The sequence below is a fragment of the Rattus rattus genome, chromosome 16 (genome assembly GCF_011064425.1).
Source record: "Rattus rattus isolate New Zealand chromosome 16, Rrattus_CSIRO_v1, whole genome shotgun sequence".
NCBI lineage: Eukaryota > Metazoa > Chordata > Mammalia > Rodentia > Muridae > Rattus > Rattus rattus.
The window spans coordinates 39,753,278-39,780,877 of record NC_046169.1 but is presented as its reverse complement, the minus strand read 5'-3'; the positions used below and the strand labels follow the sequence as shown (position 1 = coordinate 39,780,877).

Genomic DNA, 27,600 nt, shown 5'->3' with positions numbered 1-27,600 from the left:
TTATCCTAAAGCCCAGCCACTAAATGTGTACTAAACTCTTGATTTCCCTCCGATTTTGTGGACAATACCCATTGTCACCGCACAGACCTTGAGACTGTCCTCAAGGGCAGAATGTGCTGCACCTCACGGGCTCTTGCCTCTCCCTGGTTCTTCCCACTTTCTCTGTTTTAACTGCAGAGTACATCAAGATGGCGGACCAATACGTTCCCGTCCCAGGAGGACCCAATAACAACAACTACGCCAACGTTGAGCTGATCATAGACATTGCCAAGAGAATCCCTGTGCAGGTGATGGTTCACAGCTCCCAAGGATGACCATGGGGTGGAGTAGGGTGGGGTGGGGTGGGGTGGGGATGCCCCATACTACAGTTCAGGACAGCCTCATGATGGGACACAGCAGAGTGTTGGGCGCAATGGCTGGTGGGGTGTGGGAAGATCCTTGTTCACGCCCCTCTGTGTTTGCAGGCCGTGTGGGCTGGCTGGGGCCACGCTTCGGAAAACCCCAAACTTCCAGAGCTACTGTGCAAGCACGAGATTGCTTTCCTAGGTGAAGTGTGCCCTCTGTCGGGTTGGGATGGAGTCAGAGTGACTTTCTTGGGCTGTACCTCACAGTGCAAGCCCGGGAGAGGCTGGTGAGCAGGGGTGGGCGGCCGTGCGTCAGTGCGTGTTGCCTATGGCAACAGGAACCCCTGCTCTGGTTACCGCTATGGAGTGATGCTGTGGTGAGCAGCGTCCTGTGCTAATGTTTCTCTTGGTACCAGCCAAGCTGACCCAAGGGTCACGTGTCTGAGAGGGCCATATCTTTGGGCTGCTTTTTGCAGGACCGGAGCCCCTCACTTTTCTGTGTCTGGCGGTGTCTGTAGCTCTCGGGAATTTCATTTGTGGATGCGTTAGACAATTTTGCATGCCCACGGGCAGTCACTGTGTGCTCAGGATTTGGGTTCCAGGAGCACGCACAGATGTCGATGCCCCTGCTCTTTGTACCTAAGTCATCTCTAGTTACTTCTGACGGGGTTCAGCGTCTATGCTGGGTTATAGAACATCAATTAGGGAGTCAAGGCGAGGGAGAATAGTCTGAGTAAGTCCTGTACAGACTTACAATCGGTTAGCAATCTTTCCTGTCTGCGGTCGTTGAATACACCAGGCTTGATCAGAGTGGAACTGAGCTGAGTGTCAAAGATGGAGAACTTTGTGAGGGATGCTAGTTGCCCAGGCTGTCCTGTCACGTAGGGAACGCTCGCTGTGCACGCACCAGCGGGCTCTTTGAGCCTCTAGTGTGCCTCCTTCTTGTAGGGGTTTGGCTCCTCCCAAAGTGAGTCTTGCGTCTGCCACTGAGGTCAGTTTTTGCTTGCAGCAGGTCCAGGTCTAGATGCTGGAAGCTGACGTATACGGTAGCAGATGAAAGGCCCCTGAGGAGAGAGAGCAGGCCCGAGACCTTCTCTCCATCTGCTTGCTCTCCCGAGTCCCGCCACCACTACCTTGCGCCCGGGTTGACACTCAGCCTGTCAGTGGCTGACTCCATTCCATTCTCCCTCCCTGCCACCCCAGGTCCCCCGAGTGAGGCCATGTGGGCCCTGGGAGACAAGATCGCCTCCACCATTGTAGCCCAGACATTGCAGATCCCAACTCTACCCTGGAGCGGAAGCGGTAAGGGATCCAGACCTTTGGGGTGATGGGAATGTGTTCTTAAAAATTGTTTTGCTTAAAGATTTTAGACAAATAAGAATGTGGCTACCTTGTATTGGACTGAGAGCATCTTCTGGTCATGGTGACTCATGTCTGTAATCCCAGGAGGCTCAGGCTGCATCGTGGGTCTCAGGTCAGCCAACGCTACAGTGGGAGAGCCTGGTTCAAAACACCACACACATACTCAAACACTTACACACACATACTCACACACACACACACACACACATACTCACACACGCATATCCTAACACACACACACACTCACACACACATACCCCCTAATATTTTTTTTTTTTGGAGCTGGGGACCAAACCCAGGACCTTGTGCTTGCTAGGCAAGCGCTCTACCACTGAGCTAAATCCCCAACCCATACCCCCTAATACTTACACACACATACTCACATATACACACACACTCTAAGACTTTCAGACACATACTCACACATGCACACACACACCCTAACACACACACATACTCACACACACACTCTAACACTTACACATACTCACACACACACACACACACACATCCTAACACTTACACACACATATGCACATACACCCTAACACTTACACACACATACTCACACACACACCCTAACACACATACATACACATACATTCTAACACACATACTCACACACTCACACATACCCTAACTCTTATATACATATACATATACACACACTCTAACACTTACATACACATACTCACACATGCACAAACACTATCACACATACTTTGACCCTTGCACTAACACACATACATAAACATATACACTAACACATATATCAACAAACACTCTAACGCACATATACTCACACATGCACACACATACTCTAACATGCACTCTAACACTTACACTAACACACATACATACATTAACATATACTAACACATATATTAACATACTCTAACACACACACACTTTAACACTTGCACTAACACACATACATTCACTAATATACAAACTAATACATATACACTAACACACACTGTAACACTTTTACTAACACAAATATATATATACTCTAACACTTGCACTAACACACACTATTTGCACTAACACTCACACACTCTCTAACATACACATGCACATACACTATCACACACTTTAACACTTGCACTAACACACACATACATACATTAACAAACACGCTAACACACATGCATTTATACACACACTAACACTTGCACTAACACACACTACTTGCACATATGCACACACACACACAAACACACACATACACACATGACAAAAGAAGACAGAAGAAGACAGAAGAGTCCTGCCTACTCCCGGGTTAAACACTTACTGGCACTGTGGATCTCTTTCCCAGCCTTAGTTTTAGTCATATCCTGTTAAAAACCGGCTCCGGCTGGTAAGCTAGGTCAGCAACAAAGCACTTGCTGTCTAGTGGAGTTGGGTCCCCAGAACCCACCAAAAGCAGCACACAGTGTGCACACCTGCAGTCTCAGCACTCGTGTGGAGAGAGACGGGAAGCAGAGACAGGAGAACTGTCTGGAAGCTCACAGGCCAGCCCTAGATGTAAGCCTTTTTGACGAGGGCCTTCTCTCTGTCCCAGTAAACGGACTCTGTGCCGAGACGCCTGCGTACACTGTCAGGATTTGTGGTCCTGGGGACGGAGCCCAGCCCCTTGCACATGTGTGGCACACTCTACCCCTCAGCCTCTTCCTTTTGTGTTTGGTTTTGAGATGGGCTCTAGTTTTTCAGGCTAGCTTAGAACTCACCATCCTCCTGCTTCAGCCTCACGAATAGCTGGGTCGCAGGCTCGCACCCCACGACCGGGGCCTGTGCCGGAGTTTATCATGTGCACATGCTGTGATTCACTTCATTACCCTCCATAGTTTTACGACTTAGGCCTTTTCCTGATTTGTTTCGTAATTTAAAAATACCTAAGATAAGTGGGCTAAATATGTGCGATTTTGATCATCTTTGGGTGAACCCCCAAAGTAGGACTTCTAGGACAGATTAAAGAACAAAAGCAAGAAGTGTCAAGGTTTTGCTACTCAGTGTAAATTTCCCCTCTAAAGGGTAAACATTTCCCAGTATGGAAAGTTAGTTCAGTCTTCCCATGGTTTTGGAAAAGCAGGGACCAGAGAAGTGACTCCATAGAGTAGATGGGGACGCTGTCTAGATCCAGGCCCATCTTGCTGTGTGTGTCTAGTTTTAAAGATTTTTAAAGTTATTAATGTGTGTGTGTATGTGAATGAGTGTATGAGAGTCTGTGTATCTTGTATGTGTGCCATGTGTGTGAGTGTATATATGTATGTGTGTGTGCACATGTTTGTGTGAGTGAGTGTATGAGAATGTGTATCTGTGTATCTTATCTGTGTGTGCCATATGTGTATATGTGTGTGAGTATACATATGTGTGTGAGTGTATGTGACCATGTGTGTGTTCATGTGTCTGTGTCTCCTGTGTGTATGTGAATTTATCTGTGTGTGTGCATGTGTCTGTATGTGTGTGTATGTGTGCATGTGTGTTCATGTGTCTGTGTGTCTCCTGTGTGTGCACGCATATGTCTGTGTGTGTGCATGTGTGAGTGTGTGATGTGTGTGTGTGTGTGTGTGTGTGTGTGTGTGTTTGTGATGTACAGTGCCTGCAGAGGCCACAAGAGGCTATCAGACCCTTTGGAGCTGTAGTCAGAGGCTGCTGGGAGCTGCCTGACTTGGGTACTGGGACGGGAACCCAGGTCTCCTGGAGGAGCGGCCAGTGTTCATAACCCGTATGTTTCTTAAGCATGACTCCCATTCAGGGTCGTAAGACACTGGGTGCAGCCACTGGGCTGTGTTCTTGCTATCCCGAGGAGGACACGACTCTCTTTGTCCCCTTCAGGTCTCATAGTGGAGTGGACAGAGGACAGCCAGCATCAGGGCAAATGCATCAGCGTCCCAGAAGACATTTATGAGCAAGGCTGTGTGAGAGATGTGGACGAAGGCTTGCAGGTAGCAGCAGATGTGCAGGGTCTGCGTGGTAACTGCAGGCCAGAGTGATACAAACCTCCCTCCGTCCTGGAGTTGGACTTGTTCCACCTTTAAAGCCATCTGTCTGCCTTTTCCCCTCAGGCAGCAGAAAAAGTAGGATTTCCTCTGATGATCAAAGCCTCCGAAGGTGGAGGAGGGAAAGGAATCCGCAGGGCTGAGAGCGCAGAGGACTTCCCGATGCTTTTCAGACAGGTGAGTGCCTCCTGCCCTGCCCTCCCTGCCTGTGGGCTGCTGGCTGATGGTTTTGATTAGCAACCTCCCCGAAAGCCAGGACCACGCCTGCAGGAGCTGGGATTATAACCATTTGTTGTTGTTGTTTGTTTGTTGTGTGTGTTTGAGTATGTGTGCATGCATGTGTGTGTGTGTGTGTGTGTGTGCACGTGCACGCATATGCTTATGCACCGTAGTGAGAGTTTTGCTTTCTTTAAAAACCACAGAGGTATTTTAAGAATATGTTTTCATTTTAACCCCAGGTGTGGGATACGGGGCTGCTTCAGACCATCCACTGACTGTGATTTGCCTGGAGCAGAGGCATGGTTTTGCCAGCTGCCGATAGTTTCTGAATTGTGTGGCACTGGGAATTCTGGGGACTTTTCAGAGGATGTATAAATGTCAGTCCCGCCCCCAGAGGGTTGTTGTCTGTTGCCTTGTGTTAAGTGGTCTCTTTATCTAGTGTTAGGGGGTTGGAAGGGTGGGAAGAGAGTGGAGAGGGGTGGAAGAAAGAAAGCTACCAAGTAGCCAAAGCCAGCTACTACCAGACACCTCAGTTGCTGGTCCTCCACCTGTTCGAGGCAGGCTCTCTCACTGTTTTTGCTGCTGTGAAATGTGAGGTCTCCCAGGTGTCCTTCTGTCCCAGGGTGCTGGGATGACAGACAAGTGCACTACTGCTTATGTGGGTTCTGGGATTTGAACTCAGTTCCCCACACCACTGAGCCGCCTGCCCAACCATTCAGTCATTCATTCATTCATTCATTCATTCATTTATGTATTTATGTATTTATTTATTTATTTGGTGGTGCTGGGGTGGGACACAAGGTCTCTCACCTTCCAGGCATGCTCTCTGCCAGTGAGCCTCTCACCCACCTTGTGGTGTATTCTGGAGTGGACGTGAACATCGATGCTCACAAGCCCACAGCCCCTGCTGGCCTTGGCGGCCTTCCTTCAGATGGGCGGTTCTGTGCCTTAGGGGGTCTCCGAAATGGCCTTCTATTTGCAAAGGGTATTTTGGGGTTCGTTTTTAAGTGTCTAGATGCTCAGTTTCCTGTGGACACGACCTCTGTGTTTTCTTGCTTTTTGCTACCTTTGATCAGTACTCCCTGGGCCGCAGGCCTGTGAGAGATTGTGTGTTTAACTTGTACTGGTCAGCCTTCTTTTTCAGGTGAGGGGTGCAGGAGAGACCACCTTGCTGGAGCTAGGCTACACCAATGAGCTACAGCTCAACCTTCAGCTTCACACCCCCCTACCATCCCCACCCCCCCCACGTTTGGGGGAAGGGTTTAATGTTGCTTAAGATAACTGCAACTTTTTTTTCCCCTTAAGTTTTATTTTATGTGTAGGGGTGTCTGAGTTAGGCCTTTACTTCTGTGAGCAGACACCATGACCAAGGCAAGTCTTATAAGGACATTTAATTGGGGCTGGCTTACAGGTTCAGAGGTTCAGTCCATTATCATCAAGGCAGGAGCCGGGCAGCCTCCAGGCAGGCCTGGTACAGGTGAAGGCCACTAGGAGAAGACTGGCTTCCAGGCACCTAGGATGAGGTCTTAGAGCCCACACCTACAGTGACACACCTACTCCAACAAGGCCACACCTACTCCAACGAGGACGTACTCTAACAGAGCCACACCTCCTTCAACAAGGTCACACCTTCTCCAATAAGGCCACACCCACTCCAACAGGCCACACCCACCACAACAAGGCCACGCCTCTTCCAACAAGGCCACACCTCCAACAAGGCCACACCTCCTCCAACAGGGCCACACCTTCTAATAGTGCCACTCCTTGGACCGAGCATAAACAAACCATCCCAAGGGGTGTTTTGTGTGCCAGTATGTCTCTGTACCTAGTCCACATAGTCCAAAGCCAGCTAGAGTGACAGTGAGACTCTGACAACAGAAGCTCCCTAGAGAGGAACTTAGTTAAGCCCGTGCACGTTGCACTGACAGTTCACTTTGAGAGCTTTCAAGAAAGGGTTTCCGGTGGTCACGCTGTGGGCACGTGTTAATGCCGCATCCTGATGGCGGTTCCTCTGCCACACTGTGCCTGCTGAGCTGAGCAGAACCTCAGGAAGAACGTCTAGAAACTTTGAATAGCAGCAGGGATGGTTCCCATCTCTCCCCCCAGGTTCCCACAGCTCAGAGGTGAATGTGAGCGGGTTTTCTCTAAAGAAGTGTTCTATGTGCTACAGAATGTGCAGAAGTAGCTTGCACCCCTCCCCCACCCCTCTGTGGATCTATGTTTGACAGATAAAGCCATACATGTTTAAACTGTTCAGTGTGGCGTTCCGTCCTGCATATATTTGCAGGGGTGATTCTCACGGCCAATTCAGTTTACAGACATGTCGCCTCAGGTGCTTATGTCATTTGGGAAGAGCACTGCGTTTTTTTTGAAGGAAATTTCAAGGGCATAATACATTAATTATCGACACCGTGCTGCTACACACCCAGAAAACTAAACTCAGCTGGGGTTCTGTTGTTTGTTTTTGTGTTTGCTGTGTAGCTCAGCCTGGCCTTGAACTTTCTGCATAGCTAAGGCTAGTTGTATATTCTGCATGTAGCCCAGGCTGGCCCTAAACTTAGAACAGTCTTCCTGTTTCAGCCTCTTGGGTGCTGGGGTTCCAAGTATCGGTGGAACTGATGCCCTTTTTACAGCGTTTGACTTCAGAACGATGAGAAAGCAGTCCATGTGTCTGTTGGAATTAAAATGAGAGCGAGGAGGGAGTGGAGCATGTGGGGAGCCCCCCGCCCATATCCCAGCTATTGTAAAGTTCCAGAAGCTTCCAGAGCTGGATCCTTCTGGTTCCGTCACCACCTGGGCCTCCCTAACAGGTGCAGAGTGAGATCCCGGGCTCGCCCATCTTTCTCATGAAGCTGGCCCAGAATGCTCGGCACCTGGAGGTCCAGGTCTTGGCAGATCAGTACGGGAACGCCGTATCCCTGTTCGGACGAGACTGCTCCATCCAGAGGCGGCACCAGAAGATCATAGAGGAGGCTCCGGCCACCATCGCCGCTCCGGCTGTGTTTGAGTTCATGGAACAGGTGCCTTTGGCAGAGTGGGCTTGGGGCAGCTCTGCAGCGTTGGCTACAGTCATGGTGGCTGGAAGTGTGGGTGTGACAAAGCCCATGGAGGGTGGTGATCCCGGCATCATACAGATGTGTTTGGCCCCACAAGGCGGGTCCTCAGTGTGCCCCTGGGAGGGAACAGGTGCTGACATTCATAATGACCCGAGAAAGCCCTTGGCCTCTGTCTCTGCAGTGTGCCGTCCTCCTGGCCAAGACCGTGGGTTATGTGAGCGCGGGAACTGTGGAGTACCTATACAGCCAGGATGGCAGCTTTCACTTCTTGGAGCTGAACCCACGCCTGCAGGTGGAGCATCCCTGCACTGAAATGATCGCAGATGTCAACCTGCCCGCTGCACAGTTACAGGTGAGTTCTTGAGAAATGGGGCCCAAGACCCCGTGGGCGAGGCTTCCCCAACTCTAAGCCCTAGGGGGCGGGGCTTTCCCAACTCTAAACGGGGGGGGGCACGAGGGGCGGCTTCCCCAACTCTAAGACTGGGGGCGGGGCTTCCCAACTCTAAGCCCTAGAGGGTGGAGCTTTCCCAACTCTAAACCCGGGGGGGCGGGGCTTCCTCAACTCTGGGATTTTCTTTTTCACGTGGCCTAGGTTCACACCTTGCTTCATAGGGAGAATTTGGGTTTTGAAGGGATTTGTTTTATTAAGTTTACAGCATTAATCAGGAGTAAAGGATAGAGCAGCGAGGAGCAGAATGATGAGAGAGCGTTAGATCAGACACATGGGCCATCAGGAAGGACCCAGTGGGGAATCCTAGGAACCAAAGGGTCTGTGAGATCATTTGACTACTAAGATGGTCCCCCGGCAGAGCACGTTCTCCCTGACGAGGGACCACAGGCAGCTGTTTCCACCCCAGGCCTTTCTGTATTACAGGGTGACCAGTAGCTGAGGCTCTTGGCTTTGGGAAGGTGACTGGGAATGACTGACCTCCCAACCCGGTTCACAGACACTGGTTTTGCTCCCACTGTTTACCCTCCTGTTCTCAAGGACGCAGAGACCTCATTCTTGGGCCATTTTGCTGTCTACTGTTCCCTTTTTATAGGGTTAGCTTTCCCCGGACAAGGGTTTGGGAGGACAGTCTTGAGACGAGGGTGCTTGGGCATAAGGGGTGGCAACCAAGCCTCCTGAGCTGGCCCTCTCAGGCGTGACAGTTCATTAATGTCATGCACATTACAGAAACCTGGAGGGCGTGTGACCCATCGCTAAGGACATTTTTGTTACTAAGAATTCTAACATTTTTAAAAAAGATTTATTTATAATATGTAAGTACACTGTCACTGTCTTCAGACACACCAGAAGAGGGCATCAGATCTCTTTACAGGTGGTTGTGAGCCACCATGTGGTTGCTGGGAATTGAACTCAGGACCTCTGGGAGAGCAGTCAGTGCTCCTAACCACTGAGCCATCTCTCCAGCCCATATTCTAACATTTTTAAAATTAATGTTCCTTTCCCTCTGGTCTTTCCTCCTTCCCTATTTTTATGGTGTTTTTAAAGAAAATTTTAAAGGACTATTTATTCTTGTGTGCATCTGCATGAGTTTTTGTGCACTACACTCGTGCAGGTGTCCTTGGAGGCCAGAGGGCACCAAACCACCCACCACACCGCCCGGAGTAGGGTGGGAGTTATCCACATCATGAGTCATCTGATGCTGGGTACGGAACCTGGGTTCTCTGGGAGAGCAATGCATTATGTTTCTATTGCTATGATAAAATACCATGAACAAAAACTTATGGGGCGGAGAGTTCATTTTGCCTTATGGCTTCAGATGGATTTATAGTCTGTCCTTGGGGGAAGACAGGACAGCAGGGTCAGGAGGACCAGGGACCGTGCCCTCAACCACACATGGAACACAGGGAGTGGACTGGAGTCTGTTGGAGCTTTAAACTCTAAGCACACGCCAGGGATGCACAGGATACCACAACCCTAAGCGTTCGAACCTTGAGGTGGGAGAGTGAACCTTGTGGGGTTGTGAGAGAGAAGTGGGGTGAGGGAGGGAGGGAGCAAAGAGAAGGGGGAGGGAAAGGAGAAAGGACTTTCCCTTGAAAGGATGGCTTGTCTGTTGTCTGAAGCCACTTGCACAGAGCCTGGTTAGCAGAGTTTCTCCCTGCCTAGCCAATCCAAGTACCCAGGTACTGGGTAGGAACATGAATTTATCATGAGGCGTTGATGGGGAGGGACCCCCAAGGCCCTAGCTCAGCACAGTTTCTCACCTCTGGGTGAGCGGCAGAGAGGGCTATGAACCAACAGGTGGGATTGAACCTTGTGACCTCCCCTCCTGCCAGTGTGGCCATGTGAAGGAACAAGGTGTTCTGTGACAGTGTCAGGGTTTTAGTCCATGGGAGTTTAATGATCCAACCCAGATGCCCGGTCCCCTTCACTGTCATGTGTAGTCTCATATCTGGAACATTCTCTAGTCTTTTCAGTCTTAATACTGGCCTTTTTGGGGTGCTTGTCATAAAACCCAGGGCCTCACATGACATTAGTGACTTTTTTCTTAAGACACTGACTTATTTTGCATGTGTGAATGTGAGCTTGTCATGCCACATCATGTCATGTGTGTCATGTGACTGAGCACCTGTGTCATGTGTGACTATGAGCACATGTGTCATGTGTGATTGAACACGTGTCATGCATGAATGTGAGCATGTGTCTTTTGTGACCCTGAACACATCATGCTATGCCATGTAGTATGTTATTGTGACTGTGCGTCATGTGCATGTGAGCATGTCTTATGTGACTAAGCATGTATCATGTGTGTCTGAGCACATGTGTCATGTATGATTGTGAGCACATGTCATGTGTGACTGAGTATGTGTACCATGTGGATGTGAGCACATGTGACATGTGTGACTGGGCATGTGTCATGCATGTGAGTATGTGTCATGTGTGACTGTGAGCATGTGTGTTGTATGTAAATGTGAACATGCATGTCTTGTGTGACTGAGAACATGTGTCATGTGAATGTAAGCATGTATCATGTGTGATTGTGAGCATGTCATGCCACATCCTGTCATGTCAGAAGGTGTTTTGTAGGTTCTCTCTTTCCCCAACATGGGTCCTGAGCCTTGAACTCAGGTCGTCAGGCTTGGCAGCAGTCACCTATATCTGTTGAGCCATCTCACTGGCCCAAAAGCAGTGTTTTTAAGCGTTCAGGCTGAGAGTCTGTCAGTTTGGATTTGCTCAATTATTTCTTCTGTTTCGATTCACACTAAGTATTTTTGCAGAACATTCCTGCGTCCTTTTGAGATGCCGAATTCTACCATGTGCTTAAGAGGAGGCGGTGACGTGCCTAGGCTTTTCTTGAAGGTTTTCATGAAGCCTCTGTGACTGCCCAGCCAGCCCTGTGGCTTCTCTCTGTGGCTCCAAGAGGCTAGCCTCAGACTTAATGGCGGAGCTCCTTCTGTCACGATGGTCCATACACACCTTCTCATGCACAAGCCAGGTCTTCCCGTGTGCCCATCCCCAGGGTTATTCTAGTGTGGCCAGGAACTTGCGATCCTCCTGCCTCAGCTTCCTAAGTACTGGACTTGGAGTGTGTGATAGCAGGCTCAGTTGACGTTCTCTCCTCTCCTGTTCCCCTGTACACAGCACTGTTGAGATGTTATAGGCTCAGTATATCTGAAAGTGTTGACTGTGCCTCTTCTTCACATTCCACTGCTGCCCTCCATGTCTCAGGGCCAGGATCCCAGCACACTGACCTGTGGGATGGGTTTCTCCTTAGATCGCCATGGGTGTGCCCCTGCACCGGCTGAAGGACATACGGCTTCTGTACGGAGAGTCCCCGTGGGGAGTGACCCCCATTTCTTTTGAGACCCCTTTGAGCCCTCCCATTGCCCGAGGCCATGTCATTGCGGCCAGGATCACCAGCGAAAACCCAGACGAGGCAAGTGTGGGTCCCCGTGTTTCCACCAACTACAGGCTTGCAGCGGAGGGTGGGCCCTGGTCTATGGTGTGGGTACACCAGCACCTAGAATTCTCAGCTCATACCCAAGAAACTCTGGGTGGAAGCTATCAGTCATGGCTTTGGGCTTCACCAAGACCCTTCACACAGCCCCTCACTCCCATGACCTCTCTGGGTGGTGGTCACATTACAGCCTGCTGGGGCCATTCCTGACTCTCCACATGATTCCCACCTTTGGCATGTGTTGCCAGATTTGAATCCCGGGTTCTGGGGTTTCTGTGCTTTTGGCTGTAGTCCTGTCTTTCAGGGAGCCTCTAGGAGGCCCCCTTGAGCCTCGTTCTTACTGGGGTCTTGAAAACAATCTTCTGGCTTCATTGCTTCCACACCTCTGACCACTCATTGTTCTAGGGCTCACCAGTCTCCTCTGGTTTCCGTGTGTGTGTGTGTGTGTGTGTGTGTGTGTGTGTGTGTGTGTGTGTGTGTTTTATGAGTACGCCATAGCTGTCTTCAGACACACCAGAGGAGGGCATCAGATCCCATTACAGATGGCCGTGAGCCACTTTGTGGGTACTGGGAATTGAACTCAGGACCTCTGGAAGGGCAATCAGTGCTCTTAACCACTGAGCGATCTCTCTAGACCTTTGTGTTTTATTTTTTAATCAAAGATTTTGTGTGTGTGCTTGAGACAAGGTCTTTCTCTAGTAACTCTGTCCTCACACTCCAGATTCTGCCTCCTGAGTGCTGAGATTAAAGGCATGTGCTACCATACCTAGCTTACTTAAAATTAATATATATATTACATATATATATATATGTGTAGCAGTAAATATTATTAAAAATATCCACAAGCCCTCGCTAGCCAGCATCATCGAGCCATATGGCATCAGCGGGGTATATTCATCTAGGGCACCATGCCACACTACCTCTAGCTATTCTCTGGTCCGGCCGCCGCGCTCCTGGCTCTCTGCCACAGAACTCTGCTTACATTCCCAGCATCCGCCCCCTAATGGTTATAGTATCAACTCCCAGCAACTTCTTACAATCAAGACTCAAGAAGCTTGTAACTTATCAATCAGATTTATCTCAGTAAATATACACTCCACAAACATCCACACGATAAACTCATGGCCCATTGATAATGATATAAACTGCCCGCCTAGATGAGACAAAATGTCCCATAAAAAAATCCATCCCTTATGACATATTCATAACTACCCATGGCCATTTAAGGCCACATGGATCTAGGTCATCCTCTGCCTCCATCTTGGTTCTCCTCCCTTCAAAACTCTGTGCCCACCTTACTTTTTCACTGCCTGATCATAGGCCTAGTCTTATGCCAGTCCTCACCTGCATACGGACAACAGTCTACATATTTATTTATTTATTTTATGTGTATGAGTGTTTTGCTTGCCTGCGTATATGCGCACCATATGTGGACCCGGTACCTAAGAAGACCAAATGAAGGTGTCAAATCCCCTGAACTGGAGTCACGTATGTTTATAAGCCACCATGTTGGTCCTGGGAATGAAATCCAGGTTCCCTGCAGGAGTGGACAGTGCTCCTAACCACTGAGCATCCTTTCCACTCTTGGCTTAAATTTTTATCAGTGAAGATGTCCAGTCTTTGGGTGTTGTGGGGATCACACCCAGGTCCTTCTGCTTGTGAAGTCAGTGCTATTTGTGGACCCGGTTATCTCCCTAACCCGGTGCTTGGAGAAATGACTTCTGTTCCTCTTTTCCCTCTCTCTGGGCTCCAGGGCTTTAAGCCAAGCTCAGGGACAGTGCAGGAGCTGAACTTCCGCAGCAACAAGAACGTGTGGGGTTACTTCAGCGTGGCCGCTGCCGGGGGCTTGCACGAGTTTGCCGATTCCCAGTTTGGGCACTGCTTCTCCTGGGGCGAGAACGTGAAGAGGCTATTTCGTCAGTATCTCCCCTTCCTCCCTCCCTCCCTCCCCTCCCTCCCCCCCTCCCTCCCCTCCCCTCCTCCCCTCCCCTCCCCTTCCTTCCTTCTCTTCCTTCCTTCCCTTCCTTCTCCAACCCTACCTCCTAATTTTAAGAAATGTTCACAAGTTCCTGTGTGCAGGCCTGATCACCTGAGTTCAACCCGGTTCCACAAGGCAGCAGGAGGTGATCACGCACATCGCACACCCACATGCACACACTTCTGACCCCACATTTGCAATGGTGTGGATGCACCTGCACCTGCACACACACACACACACACACACACACACACACACACACACACACCACACCGCACACACACCACACATGCATACACACCACACACACACGCACACGCACACACACATACACACGCATATCACACACCACACACACACACACACACACACACACACACACACACACACACACATACCTCTGACCCACACACTTGCAATGGTGTGGATGCACCTGCACGCACACACACACACACACACACACACACACACACACACTTGCATACACCAAACCCTTCCCTGTACATCACTTACCATTTTAACCACTGAAGTTGAAGAACATGTCTCTTCCTCTGTTGGAGACCTGCTGTGAAGTCAGGGAGCTCACCAAGGCTCACGAGGTCTTGAGCGTGCAAGAGATCTAACTTCAAAGAGACCCCCAAACCATTCAATGGTGTCTAAAGGGTGCCAAGTATGAGGCTCAGGAGAGCATGGGGACACCGTTAATGCCTTATAAGTAGTTTCCACACCATCTACTCCAAGACTTAGTTTCTTCTGGGGGTCCTGCTGCTCCCTGCTCTCTACCCCAAGTCTGTGACAAGGAGAAAGTCACATTAACAAGCTACTCCCCTTGTCTCTCCTCTTAACATCTCCCTGCCCGGACACGGGCCCAGGAAGGTAAAATCCACTTTGTGTTGTAATTAGACGTCCCATGCAGGCGGATGACCACACCTCAGAGCGTAAAGAGTCCAAAGGCATCGGGACTGTTTCATTTAAGAAGCGTCAGACTCTGGTCTGGCTGTTTAACTGTGAATTAATTTGACAGTTTTGGTGGTGGTGCCCCTCGCTAGGCTTAGACTAATTCATTTTATATGTAAGTAGACTGTTGCCATCTTCAGACACACCAGAAGAGGGCATCAGATCCCATTACAGATGGTTGTGAGCTACCATGTGGTTGCTGGGAATTGAACTCAGGACCTCTGGAAGGGCAGTCAGGGCTCCTAACCGCTGAGCCATCTCTGTAGCCCAGATTAATTCATTTTGATCACGTTCTGGGCAAATTGAGGTCCTCGGAGAGAGTGGAGGGAGATTTGAAGCAAGTGAGACTTGGTTAACGGGAGGAAGTGGGCCCAGCGTGCTCCAGGGGAGGCTCAGACTGCGGCACCGTCTGCAGCTGCTACAGACGTAGGAACTCCGTCTCTTATTGCTGTCAGAGTCTAGCAAAGGAAAGCCCTCGGACTCTGTGATTGGCTCCCCGATCAGTGACATAGTCAAGCCATCTGCAAAGAGTCGTTCCTCCTCAGTCGCGTGACCATGTCACATACAGAGTCAGACCTGTGGCCAGTTGACACCTTCGTTTTAATGGTCTCACTGTTTAAACATAACTATTACTGTCTCTGCTCGTAGCTGCTCATGGCTCCCCAGGACGCTGTGAGGGGTTGGGGCTTCCTCTCCAGGAATGTGCCTCATCCTAATGGCTTCCCCAAAGGTGCAGCCATGCCTCCTGCATGGCCGCTGAGCCGGGGGCAACAGACACATCTGGACAGAGCAGCCAGGGACGGGCAGCAGTGGCTTTTTATGAGACAGGAGATTTGAACAGACCAAGGAGAGACAGAACTTGCTCTCAGTCAGAGAGGCCCACCCCTCTCTGTGGATCAGGGGCCACTGCAACTGCTTTAGATGATGGAGCATCCCTTTGCAACCCTCAAATACTGCAGGTGGCAGGGTTATTAGCCCATTTTTCGGATGAGGTAACTGAGGCCCAGGATGGTTAAGTGAGGTCACCCAGCCAGTCCACATGCCCGCGCTCTCAGATGCTCTGAGAAACCTCCCAGGAACCGTGGGTAAATGTGGAAACCAGGCACATGTCTCTCCAGGAACATGGTGGTGGCTTTGAAAGAACTGTCTATCCGGGGTGACTTCCGGACCACCGTGGAATATCTCGTCAACCTTCTGGAGACGGAGAGCTTCCAGAACAACGATATCGACACGGGGTGGCTGGACCACCTCATCGCTCAGCGGGTGCAGGTGAGAGAGAGGCTGCTCTGCCTCCCTCCCCAAGGGTGGGGGGAAGAGGTGGCAGAGATCCTTGCTTCCTGCAGGTATGGACACCTGGAGTCTTTCCTAGGCAGAGAAGCCGGACATCATGCTCGGGGTGGTGTGTGGGGCCTTGAACGTGGCAGACGCGATGTTCAGAACCTGTATGACGGAATTCCTGCATTCCCTGGAAAGGTGGGCGGACAGTTCTCCCCTTCCCCTCCTGTGGCGTGTGGGCTGCAGGGAGGGCAGAATGGGGCTTGTTGGGAGATGACTCTCATTAAGTAGCCCATGCTGGCATCAAAATTAATCCTCCTGCCTCAGCCTCCTGAGTGCTGGGGTCATACCCAGTATGCTCCCCATCTTGAACCTCATGCTAGGTGGCAGGTTTTGAGGGCAGATCAGTCACCCCTGAGCTGGGATGCCTCTCTTATGGCCTGTGTTCACACCGCCTGGGAGAGACTGAGAGTGGGGGGTAGGGAGGTTTGTGGTTCTGGAGGGCCGTTAGGGGAGGGTGAAGCTGACAGGCGGCTTGTGCTTGGGTCATCATCGCTGGGCAGGACTGTCCTGTGCATTGTAAGGTGACAGTGGAAATTATGTCTCCTACCTACTAGAGGAGACCATTCCCCGACTGTCCCAGCCATGGGAACAAATATCCCTCTCTAGAAGTGCTGTGACGAAGGAAAGACAAAATGTCCCCACAAAAAGCATGAAAGGGAAACCAGCAGTGGCCACTTGTCCCCTTTGAGGAACCGCCCATGTGCTAAGGAGGGCAGGTCACAGACAGGACATATTTGCCTTGCTTATAAATGCTGATACATATATTAACAGTTTACTTATTTTTACTTTATATGCATTGATTGGTGGGTCATCTGCATATATGTGAGTGTGAGGGTGTTGGATCCCCTGGAACTGGAGTTATAGACAGTCCTGAGCTGCCATGTGGGTGCTGGGAATTAAACCCAGGTCCTCTGGAAGAGCATCCAGTGCTCTTAGCTGCTGACCCAACTCTCCAGCCCTGATCTCACATATATTTTTGTTGAAATGGTCTGTGTTTGTTTCCCGAGCTAACTACCCTCCTGCCTCACCCTCCCCAGGGCCACGTTTATAGATATACAACCTGACTTTTTTGGGGGGATTTTCTCCAAGCAGAAGATTTGAAGCCATTTTAAAATGACCCATTCTTCAGTAAGCTGTAATCTACGTACAGGTGTCACTGTCTATTCAGGTTTTTATGAAGCAATACCACACCGCAGGGTCTTGTAAACAGTGGGAAACGTTGCTTTCAGTTCTGGAGGCCGGGATATCCTGGGTCATGGCGTGGGTCAATTCAGTAGGTACCAATTCCTCTCTGGGATTTGTGTCCCACGCTTTTAATAAAACTCAGCTCCGTCTGGTTTGCTGATACCCAGGAAGGGCCAAAGCCACATGACTCAAAGCTTGGTTGATGCTGGGAATGGAGCCCAGGGCTTCATACACAGGGGCGTCTGCTCTGCCATGGAGTTCCACCTCAGCCTCCCGAGGGCCATGGAAGGTGTCACTGAGCCCAAGCGGGTGCTATAGGGATCTCTGCTCCTTCCTGGACCGATGATAGGCACGACTCTCCCTGCAGGGGTCAGGTCCTCCCGGCTGATTCTCTGCTGAACATTGTGGACGTTGAGTTGATTTACGGAGGCATCAAATATGTTCTCAAGGTAAAGGCCCGTGCATCTCAGAAATCCCTGCCATTTTGAACCTGATGGGAACGTGTTTCATTTTATCTGTGAACCTGGAGGGGAATGGGATCTCAGCAGTGTGTCCCTCAGGACTCGCTGTGTATCCCTGGCCTTCAATCCTGAATAGTCTGTGTATAGAAGGGGAATCTTGAGTGGAACCTAAAGAATGCTGCCTTTTATCCGAAATCATTTGTGTATGTGTGATGTAATGCATGTGTATGTTAGGAAGATATACGCATGAGGGTAAGCCTTGGGCTGGTATTTCATTGGTATGGAAGTGCGGAGCCTGGGCCACACTCACTGCACACACTTCCCTCTTAGACAGAGCTCACTGCGCATGCCTCCTTCCTAGGCAGAGCTCACCGCACACGGCTCCCTCCTAGGCAGGGCTCACTGCGCATGCCTCCTTCCTAGGCAGAGCTCACTGCACACGGCTCTTTCCTAGGCAGAGCTCACTGCACAGGTCTCCCTCCTAGGCAGAGCTCACTGCACATGGCTCCCTCCTAGGCAGAGCTCACTGCGCATGCCTCCTTCCTGGGCTGAGCTCACTGCGCATGCTCCCCTCCAATATCCCAGCTCTCTAGTAAGCCATAGTCCATGTTCAGGTGTATCTGTCTATTCAGGTTTTTATAGCAAAATGCAATAGAGCAGGGTCTTGTAAACAGCAGAAAGAAAGTCCAGGGCAACCGGGGTCATGGCAGGGGTCAATTCAGTACCTTCTGAGGGCCTGTTTCCCGGTCTCTGGTTGGTACCTTCCTTTGCTGTGTGTCTTCATGTGGTAGAGGAGAGCAAGGGAGCCCTTTGGAGTCCCTTTAAAGTTTTTAAATTGAAGTCATGTAGTGATGGTGCAAGCCTTTTAATACCAGCCCTTGGAAGGCAGAGGCAGGTGGATCTCTGTGAGTTCAAAAGGCCAGCTTGCTCTACAGAGGGAGTTCTGGGACAGCCAGGGCTACACAGAAAAACCTTGTCTTAAAAATCCGAAAAAAATTGTTTTAAATTGAATTTCTTTATTCATGTGTGTATGCATATGCGAATGTGAGTGTGCATGCATGTATACGTGTGTACAGGAATACCACAGCGTGTGCGTGGAAGTCAAAAGCAGCCTCCGGGAGTTCATTCTCTTCCCGCCCTGTGGGTCTCAGGAATCAAACTCACCTTGTCGGACTTGATGGCAAGCACCTTTGCCACTGTGTCATCTCACAACCCTGGGGTCTCTTTTATAAGACTACTAAGAAGGGCCTGCCCTCATGACGCGTGTAACTGAACCAGCGATCTCACTGCCCAGTAAGATCTCGTTTGAGGCTGGGTTTCGGTATCAGAATGTGGGAAGCACACGGTTTAGTGGGCTAGGCCTCTTACGAAGCCTCCGCAAGATGCTCACCCAGAGTGAAAGCTGCAGTCCCCGCCACAGTGGTGCACGAGCCCTGTGTCTGCAGTCGGAAGCCTTTGTCCACGCCCAGGGCAGGAGTAGACTGCTAGCCCGTGCACCACTATCATGGGGATTCTGACGTGAGCCTGTCCCCACAGGTGGCCCGGCAGTCCCTGACCATGTTTGTCCTCATCATGAATGGTTGCCACATCGAGATCGATGCCCACCGGCTGAACGATGGGGGCCTGCTCCTGTCCTACAATGGTAGCAGTTACACTACGTACATGAAGGAAGAGGTGGACAGGTGCGTGGGGGCTGCAGCTGCTGTGTGGGGAAGCACGGAAGATGCGCAGCTCCCTCTGTGGGAGGTGCCATGCAAACTAGGGTTCTCTGGTTCATTGTGGGGCTTCTGGACGGGGTGCGTGTCTGGAACTCCATGCACCTGGCAAGAATTGGAGGGTAAGGGACCCCAGGCAGCACCTTTATGGTTACCAGAGGATTTAGAGCCAAACAGGACATAGTAACCAGCTCCATAGTCTGCGGGCTGAGTGGGGAGGGACCAGCTGCCTCCTGTGGTTGGGTGTGGGACAGATGCAGGATCCAGCGACTGGTCTGTGAGCTGCTGTGAGCAGCGTGCCCAGCTATGGAGAGGGACACTGACGTCACAGCTCCTGGGCTTCCAGCCTATGACAGAAGATGAGGTGGGCGGATGCTGGATGCTGCAAGCTCTCGCGTGGAGCATTGCATGATGGGTACAGATACTTCCAGCTCCCATTTGCCTGACCGTGCTGAAGTCACAGTGCTACAGGGATGACCCAGGCAGAGGAGGCCACCCAGACCTTCCCCAAAGAGAACAAAGTGCGCGTGCGTATGTGGGAGCGTGTGCGTGTGCCTATGTGTGTGTGTGCACGCGCGTGCATGTGTGAGAGTGCGTGTACATGTGTGCCTCTTAGAGCCCATCCTGGAAGTCATAACGACGAGGGGTACCCCTTTTTATTTTTTATTTCATTTTATCTTTTTAATTTTTTAATAAAATTTTTTGGGGGTACCCCTTTCTTAACCCCCAGTATTTTAGAGGAAGATAGGTTAGAGTTATACCTTAGTACTGTCTTTTTTTTTTTCTTTTTTTTTTTTTCTTTTTTTTTTTTTTTTTTTTCGAGCTGGGGACCGAACCCAGGGCCTTGCGCTTCCAGGCAAGCGCTCTCAACCACTGAGCTAAATCCCCAACCCTCCTTAGTACTGTCTTATAACTATGTTCCATCTGCTAAAAATATTCAAGATTTCTCCTAGGCTCTGCTCAAAGCCTGTCTTCCCCAGTTTGGTTAGAAGGATTTGGAATCAGTTAAGAGTTATTGAATAGTATTGATTGATTATTGATGGATCGATTTCCCTGTGGCAGGACCTGGGGGGATTACGTCAGTAATAGAAACTAATCTTTAGCCAGAAGAAATAAAGGCCCTAATGCCTCACAGAGGGTGCTGAAAATGCCTGCCCTGGAAACGGGGAATTCCCCTAAAGTCTGGCATCCTTGCTGGGCCTCGTTCATCTTCCACCCTCCTCCCCTCCCCCCCCCTCCCCCCCCCTCCCTTCCCGTAGTTACCGGATCACTATCGGCAATAAGACATGCGTGTTTGAAAAGGAAAACGACCCCACCGTCCTGAGATCCCCCTCGGCTGGGAAGTTGATGCAGTACACGGTGGAGGACGGCCAGCACGTGGAAGTCGGGAGCAGCTATGCTGAGATGGAGGTGAGCGCAGAGCCTGCCCTGGAGCTGTGGGTCTGAAACCCTGTCTCTCTTCGGCCTCGGAGGTTCACCCGAACTCCTTGTGGTATCCAAAGGGTACTTTTAAAAGAGCTCAGATAGCACACATCTCCCGGGAAGGAGCAAGAACTGCGTGGCGCCATGGTGGTGGTGTCACACGCCTTTAGTCCAAGCACTCAGGAGGCAGAGGCAGGAGGATCTCTGAGTTCTAGGCCAGCCTGGGCTATGGAATGAGTTCTGGGACAGCCAGGACTACACAGAGAAATCTTGTCTGCAAAAACAAAAGCAAAACAAAATGAAAACCACAGGCCATCGTGGACTGAGCACTGACCATCCAGTGGCTGCTGATCTAAGTGCACTCACTATATAGTTATATGCAAATGATGTGTATGCATATGTATGCACACATATATATTTGTATATGTGTATATATGTATATGTGTTATACATATACACACACATATATATACACACACACACATATATATATACACATACATACATACATACATATATATATATATATATATATATATATATATATACACACACACACAGGCACACACACACATTACTGAACTGAGAACGGACTCTAAGCCCTAAAACATCTCAGGCAAGTGTTGTATCACTGAGCTATACTCCAATCCTGTCATTTATAACGTCAGCATGTTCCTGAGGTGGGCACACAGGTGATTCCTGTTATATGCATGAAGAAGCCAGACCCTGCAGGGTGAACTGAGGATCTTGCTTGAGAGCACCCAGAGCCAAGCTTCCAGCTTGACGTCAGCTCTCTGCCGTGAGTAAAGTGAATGGCTGCTATGGATAGAACACCTTCCTGCACAGACCGGGCTCTTCACCTCCGTTATTCTCTGTGAGGGAGAGGACTAGCTGCCAATTTACGGAGGGGACACCCAGGTTCAAAGACAGGGCAGTGCTTGGAACTCGCAGAGGTGACGGCATATGGGGTTCTTGGGCATAGGGACAGCTGAGCAAGGAGCAGCATGGTCCCGTGGCTCCACGTTGGTACCGTGATCACGAATCTCATGTCTCAGGCATCTTCAGATACCCAGTCAGGCAGATGAGTCACAGGATAGACTGCAGGCAGGAGCTTTATTTTCCAAAGCACTTTCTGGAGTGTGCCCTCAACCATGGGCATGGGGTTAAACGTCTGCTTTTTACAGCTGGGAGTGGGTAGGGTAGCTCTAGGAAAGTGTGTTGTTCAGCGATGGGACGCTGTCTTAGATAAGGTTTTACTGCTGTAAACAGACCCAACAAGGCCACACCTACTCCAACAAGGCCGCACCCCAAGGTCACACCCACTCTAACAAGGCCACACCCAAGACCACACCTCCAACAAGGCCACACCTCCTCCAGCAGGGCCACACCTACCCCAACAAGGCCACACCTCCAACAGGGCCACACCCCCAACAGGGCCACACCTCCTCCAACAGGACCACACCCATAAGGCCACACCCACTCCAACAGGATCACACCCATAAGGCCACACCCACTCCAACATGACCACACCCATAAGGCCACACCTGCTCCAACATGACCACACCCATAAGGCCACACCTGCTCCAACAAGGCCATACCCTGGACCAAGCATATACAAACCATCACAGACCCGTTCTGAGAAATACGTTCTGGACAACTTTTTTGTCATGTGGACATTGCATAGCATATTTGCACAGACCTGGAAGGTGGCAGTCAGTCACTTGAGGTGTTGAGGTGAGCTCCAAGCATGGAATGCAAGACGCTGCTGCCGACTGTCTTAGCGTTAAGTGTGTGCTGCACTTTACCAGACAGGTAGTGCTGCAGCTCAGGCTTGGCTGTGGTGCCATTTGGTCATCAATAGCCGGGTCAGCATCCTTATAGTCGCGTGGCACAGCCACCGTCAGTGCAATCTATTACGCTGCAACTGACTTTATACTAACCAGTGCGGGTAATAGGATTTAACTGTGTTTCTGAGACAGAGGGCTTCCTTTGAAAATAGAAGCTGCGGCCCAGTGGGTGGAGTGTTTGTCTAGCATGCATGACACCCCAATTTCTGCCCCCAGCCCCAGAAACCGAAAAGAGGAAAGTGGTTTTTATGTCTGTAAAGTGGGCAGCACACACACCTGCCTCCCTGGCTGTCCTTTTATTGGGCCCATTCCTGCATGGCGCCCATGCCTGGTGCACAGCAGCCTGGGAGAAATGGCAGGTTCCTTGTCTTGTGTGTGAGCGGTGTCCAGAGGTTTGCTGTCACCATGATGCACCCCCGCTCCACAGTGGCTAGCTTTTGGTGACTCCGGATGACGGCCCAGGGAACTCTGACCTGTCCCCTCTGCCAAACAGGTGATGAAGATGATCATGACCCTGAACGTGCAAGAGAGCGGCCGGGTGAAGTACATCAAGCGGCCGGGGGCTGTACTGGAGGCTGGCTGCGTGGTGGCGAGGCTAGAACTCGATGACCCTTCAAAAGTGCACACGGTATGTGGCCCGTGGTCCTAGCTGATCAGGCTGGCCCAGAAGGTCCCACCGTGTCTCTTCATTCCTGTACCAGTCTGCGTCCTTCGCAGACACTGGGCTCAGATGGTGATGGACTGTGGCAGCCACGCCCCATCCTCTCCGTTCCTTTCCTAGCTCTTAATCTTGCTTGGAGCAAAGACCAAGATCCAAGCAGGGCCCCTCCCCCACGATGGCTGTGGTTTTCCCTCTCTCCCCTCCCTGGCTGGAAGGACCTGCCCCAGGTGTGGGAAGCCCACTGTCACGTGACAAGATTTCTTAGCTTGCTGATGAAGCTGCCTTTTGCTTACTTTCAGTGCTGGGGATAAATCCAAGGTCTTGATCATGCTTGGCAAGCACTCCACATTGGATTTGAATTTTTATTTTACTATTAGTATTATTGTTGGTGGTGTTATTATGGTGTGTGTGTGTGTGTGTGTGTGTGTGTGTGTGTGTGTGTGCGTGCGTGCGCGCGCCATCCTGTGTGAGTAGAGGTTGAAGGACAACTTTGGGGAGTTGATTCGTTCCTACTGTGGGTTCAGATTTGTATGGCCAGCATTTGTCTGCTGAGCTATCTCATTACCCATATATGTATGTGTATGTATATGTATTATATGTATATGTATGCATATGTGTATGTATGCATATGTGTATGTATGTGTATATGTGTATTATGTGTATATGTATGTATGTGTATATGTATGTGTGCATGTGTATGTATATGTATGTTCATGTATATGTGTATATGTATGTATATGTGTATATATGTATATATATGTGTATATGTATATATGTATGTATATGTATGTATATGTATATGTGTATATCTGTGTATGTGTTTATGTATATGTATATATATGTGTATATATGTATATGTATGTGTATATATGTATATGTGTATGTATATGAATGCATGTATATGTGTATATCTGTGTATGTGTTTATGTATATGTATGTACGTGTGCATGTCTGTATGTGTATGTATATGTATGTATACGTGTATATATATGTGTGTGTATATCTGTGTATGTGTATATGTATATATGTGTGTATGCCTATATGTATATGTATATGATATATATGTGTGTGTATATATATGTATATGCATATGTGTGTATTTATTTATATTTGTAGGCATAATCTTGCCAGGTTCTGTGAGCGATCTGGGGACACCTTTAAAATGTTATTTTGTTCAGTTAGTATGTGCTGTATAAACCAGGTTTTAGCCTTCATGCATCCTTAGATTCGCAGATCTTAGAGATCCTACAAAGGATTCTCATGTTCCATGCACCCAGTTTTCCTATTATTAATTTAACAGTATTTATTGCTAATTACTATTAATGTAACTATTGTGATCATATCATTCGTCATAGTACTTTACCCAGATGTCCATGATTTTTATGACTGTGATTAAATATACATAACTTACTATCTTCACTCCTCTCTTTTCCTCTCCCTACTGTGTGCATGTATGATATGTGTTCTGTGTGTGTGATATTTGTACTGTGTGTGATATGTGTACTGTGTTTGTGCGTGCACATGTGACCTGTGTGACCCATCCTCGTGTCTCACAGGCTCTCTCTCCTGTCCCTGACACGCCCTCATGTCCCACAGGCACAGCCGTTCACAGGGGAGCTCCCGGCCCAGCAGACTCTGCCCATCCTCGGGGAGAGGCTGCATCAGGTGTTCCACAGCGTCTTGGAAAATCTGACCAATGTCATGAGTGGCTACTGCCTGCCCGAGCCCTTCTTCAGCATGAAGGTAAGGACCTGCGGGACCCAGGTGTGCAGGGGGGGGGGGGCGTGGCGGCGTGGCGGCGTGGGGGGGGGGGGGTGGGCTCTGTGTGGAGTACCACGGTCACAGGAAGTCTTCTTTTCATCTGAGGAGTTTTGGTGACTCAAGTGGCCTCTCTGTTTTCATTTCCATCTCGAACGGTGAGAGCAATTGTGCCTTGCTATGGCTGTCTCTGAGAAATGAGAAAAGCAGCTGAGGAGTGCGGAGCTCTCCCAGTGGCTGGCTTGAGAGCCATGTACTGCTCTTCCAGGGCACCCACGTGGGGCAGCTCACAAGTGTCTGTAACTCCAGCTCCAGGGATCCAATACCCTTTTCTGACCTGGGAGGGCACCAGCATTCATGTGCACAGCCTACACGAAGCCACAGACGACACATGCGTTTAATTTAAAAATAATTAAAATAAACTGAAACGGGAAACGGGTAAAGATCTGTGGATCTTACTTGGCACTAAGCAAGTGGCCCACAGCATAAGCTTGTCATGTGACTTCATCTGCTCCCCCACACCATGTTGGCTTTCTAGTTACCCAGAGAAGGTATGCGCCCTCCCTGTGTGGGGAGACTGGGGCAACCCTACTCTAGGTTACCTCAGAGGCTGCTGGGACTAAATCTTCGTGAGTCATAAGTAGCGACTATGTGCCGGGGCCTTTCTCCATGGAGGGTATAGCCTGAGTGAATCGAGTTGGGTGAGCGTGCATGGTCTATAGTGGTTCACTCGGCAGACGGGGTCGCCCATGCGAACTGTGGTGCACACCGCATACAGGGACACCTGCGCGAACGGTGATGAGCATGGCAGACCTGGACGCCCACGCGAATAGTGGTGCGCACCACAGACGGGGATGCCCACGCGAACGGTGGTGCGCACACAGATCTGGACGCCCACACGAATGGTGGTGCGCATGGCAGATCTGGACGCCCACGCGAACTGCGGTGTGCATGCATGAGAGATGTCTGATGTGGTTGTCTCCTGCAGCTGAAGGACTGGGTCGAGAAGCTCATGATGACTCTCCGGCATCCCTCCCTACCTCTGCTGGAGCTGCAGGAGATCATGACCAGCGTGGCAGGCCGCATCCCGGTCCCGGTGGAGAAGGCAGTCCGCAGGGTGATGGCGCAGTACGCCAGCAACATCACTTCGGTGCTCTGCCAGTTCCCCAGCCAGCAGGTGCATACCCTGGCCCGCTCCAGCCAGCCCCGGCCAGCCACACCTAGGCCCATACTTATGTCAGGCCTCTCTTAAGCTGGGCTAGCACCAAGTGTTGTGGGCCCGAGGTTTCTTTTTAACCTTTCCCGTAGAACTCAGGTATTTTCTCCCACGGGTCAGGCATTTGATGTATGCCCCAGCCCCGGGGGCCTCACACCAAAACCGCTCAGGCTCAGGGGGAAGTCACGGGTGCAGATAGAACTAACTCTGTCCCCTCCAGGCTGACTCAGGTCATTACCTGCAGAACCTTGTTCCTGGGTCACAGGTTTTGAAGCCCGTAGCTGTGAAGTTAATTCAGGCCATTCCCAGAGGTCAACGATTCTAAAGGCTGCATGCAACTGTCTGTTCTGTTTTTTGCAGTGCTGGGCCTCAGGCATGCTAGGCAAGCACTCTACCACTGAGCTTCAGCCCGAGCTCCTGAAGGTTGGAATGTTGTTCAGCCATATAGAGGAACGAAGTTCTGAGTCATGCTCCCACAAGGATAAGCCCTCGTGCTAAGGGCGAGGAGCCGGTCGAAAGACCACACGATGTTTGAGCTGCTCCTAGGAAATGTCCGGAACAGGCGATCAGTGTAGAAAGGAAGTCATTAGTGGCTGCCAGGGGAGGGGCGGGGGCAGAGGCGAGGGCCAGCTGCTTGCCAAGGGTGCTGGTATGGAGGATGAGTGACGAGTGGCTCCCCACTCAGCAGATACACACAGCTGGGGCAGGAAAGGCAGCTGTATTCCAACCGGAAGTGAAGGCGCCCCCCACCGAGAGAAGGCTGTGCTTGGAACTTCTCTAGAATTTCTAGAATCTCTAGAGTTCCAGTTTTAGTTTTCTTTAAAAATCCTTCTTTGGGGGGAGGCTGGGAGATGACTCAGCAGGTAGAGATGCTTGCCAAACAAGGATGGCCGCCTGAGTTGGATCCTCAGAACCCATATGAGGGTAGAAGGAGGGAACCGATCACAGGAAGTTATCCTCTGACCTCCACATGTGCAGGGGTGCATATATCCTCATATATACCGTGCATGCACATGCGCACGCACACACACATGCACATGCATGTACACACACCCACATACTCACACGAATGCTCACCCACACACGTGCACACACCCCCATGCCACGGTAGTTTAAAAAAGCAGGCACACCAATCATATGAACTCTAAGCCTCTCACTCCTGTGCCCACACGGT

General features: G+C 50.3%; 1 protein-coding gene across 1 annotated transcript in view; it reads left to right on the top strand.

Annotated features, from left to right (window-relative positions):
- Acacb (acetyl-CoA carboxylase beta) overlaps positions 1-27,600 on the top strand; it is an 87,248-nt gene that overhangs the window by 20,557 nt on the left and 39,091 nt on the right. The window contains 18 exon segments of the mRNA XM_032886835.1: positions 178-287; positions 465-546; positions 1,548-1,646; positions 4,545-4,654; positions 4,775-4,885; positions 7,738-7,947; positions 8,165-8,335; positions 11,706-11,867; positions 13,642-13,786; positions 13,789-13,804; positions 15,942-16,092; positions 16,193-16,296; positions 17,714-17,795; positions 19,344-19,489; positions 20,782-20,932; positions 23,285-23,419; positions 25,049-25,195; positions 26,199-26,387. Coding sequence (XP_032742726.1) covers positions 178-287; positions 465-546; positions 1,548-1,646; positions 4,545-4,654; positions 4,775-4,885; positions 7,738-7,947; positions 8,165-8,335; positions 11,706-11,867; positions 13,642-13,786; positions 13,789-13,804; positions 15,942-16,092; positions 16,193-16,296; positions 17,714-17,795; positions 19,344-19,489; positions 20,782-20,932; positions 23,285-23,419; positions 25,049-25,195; positions 26,199-26,387 — 2,321 coding nt within the window.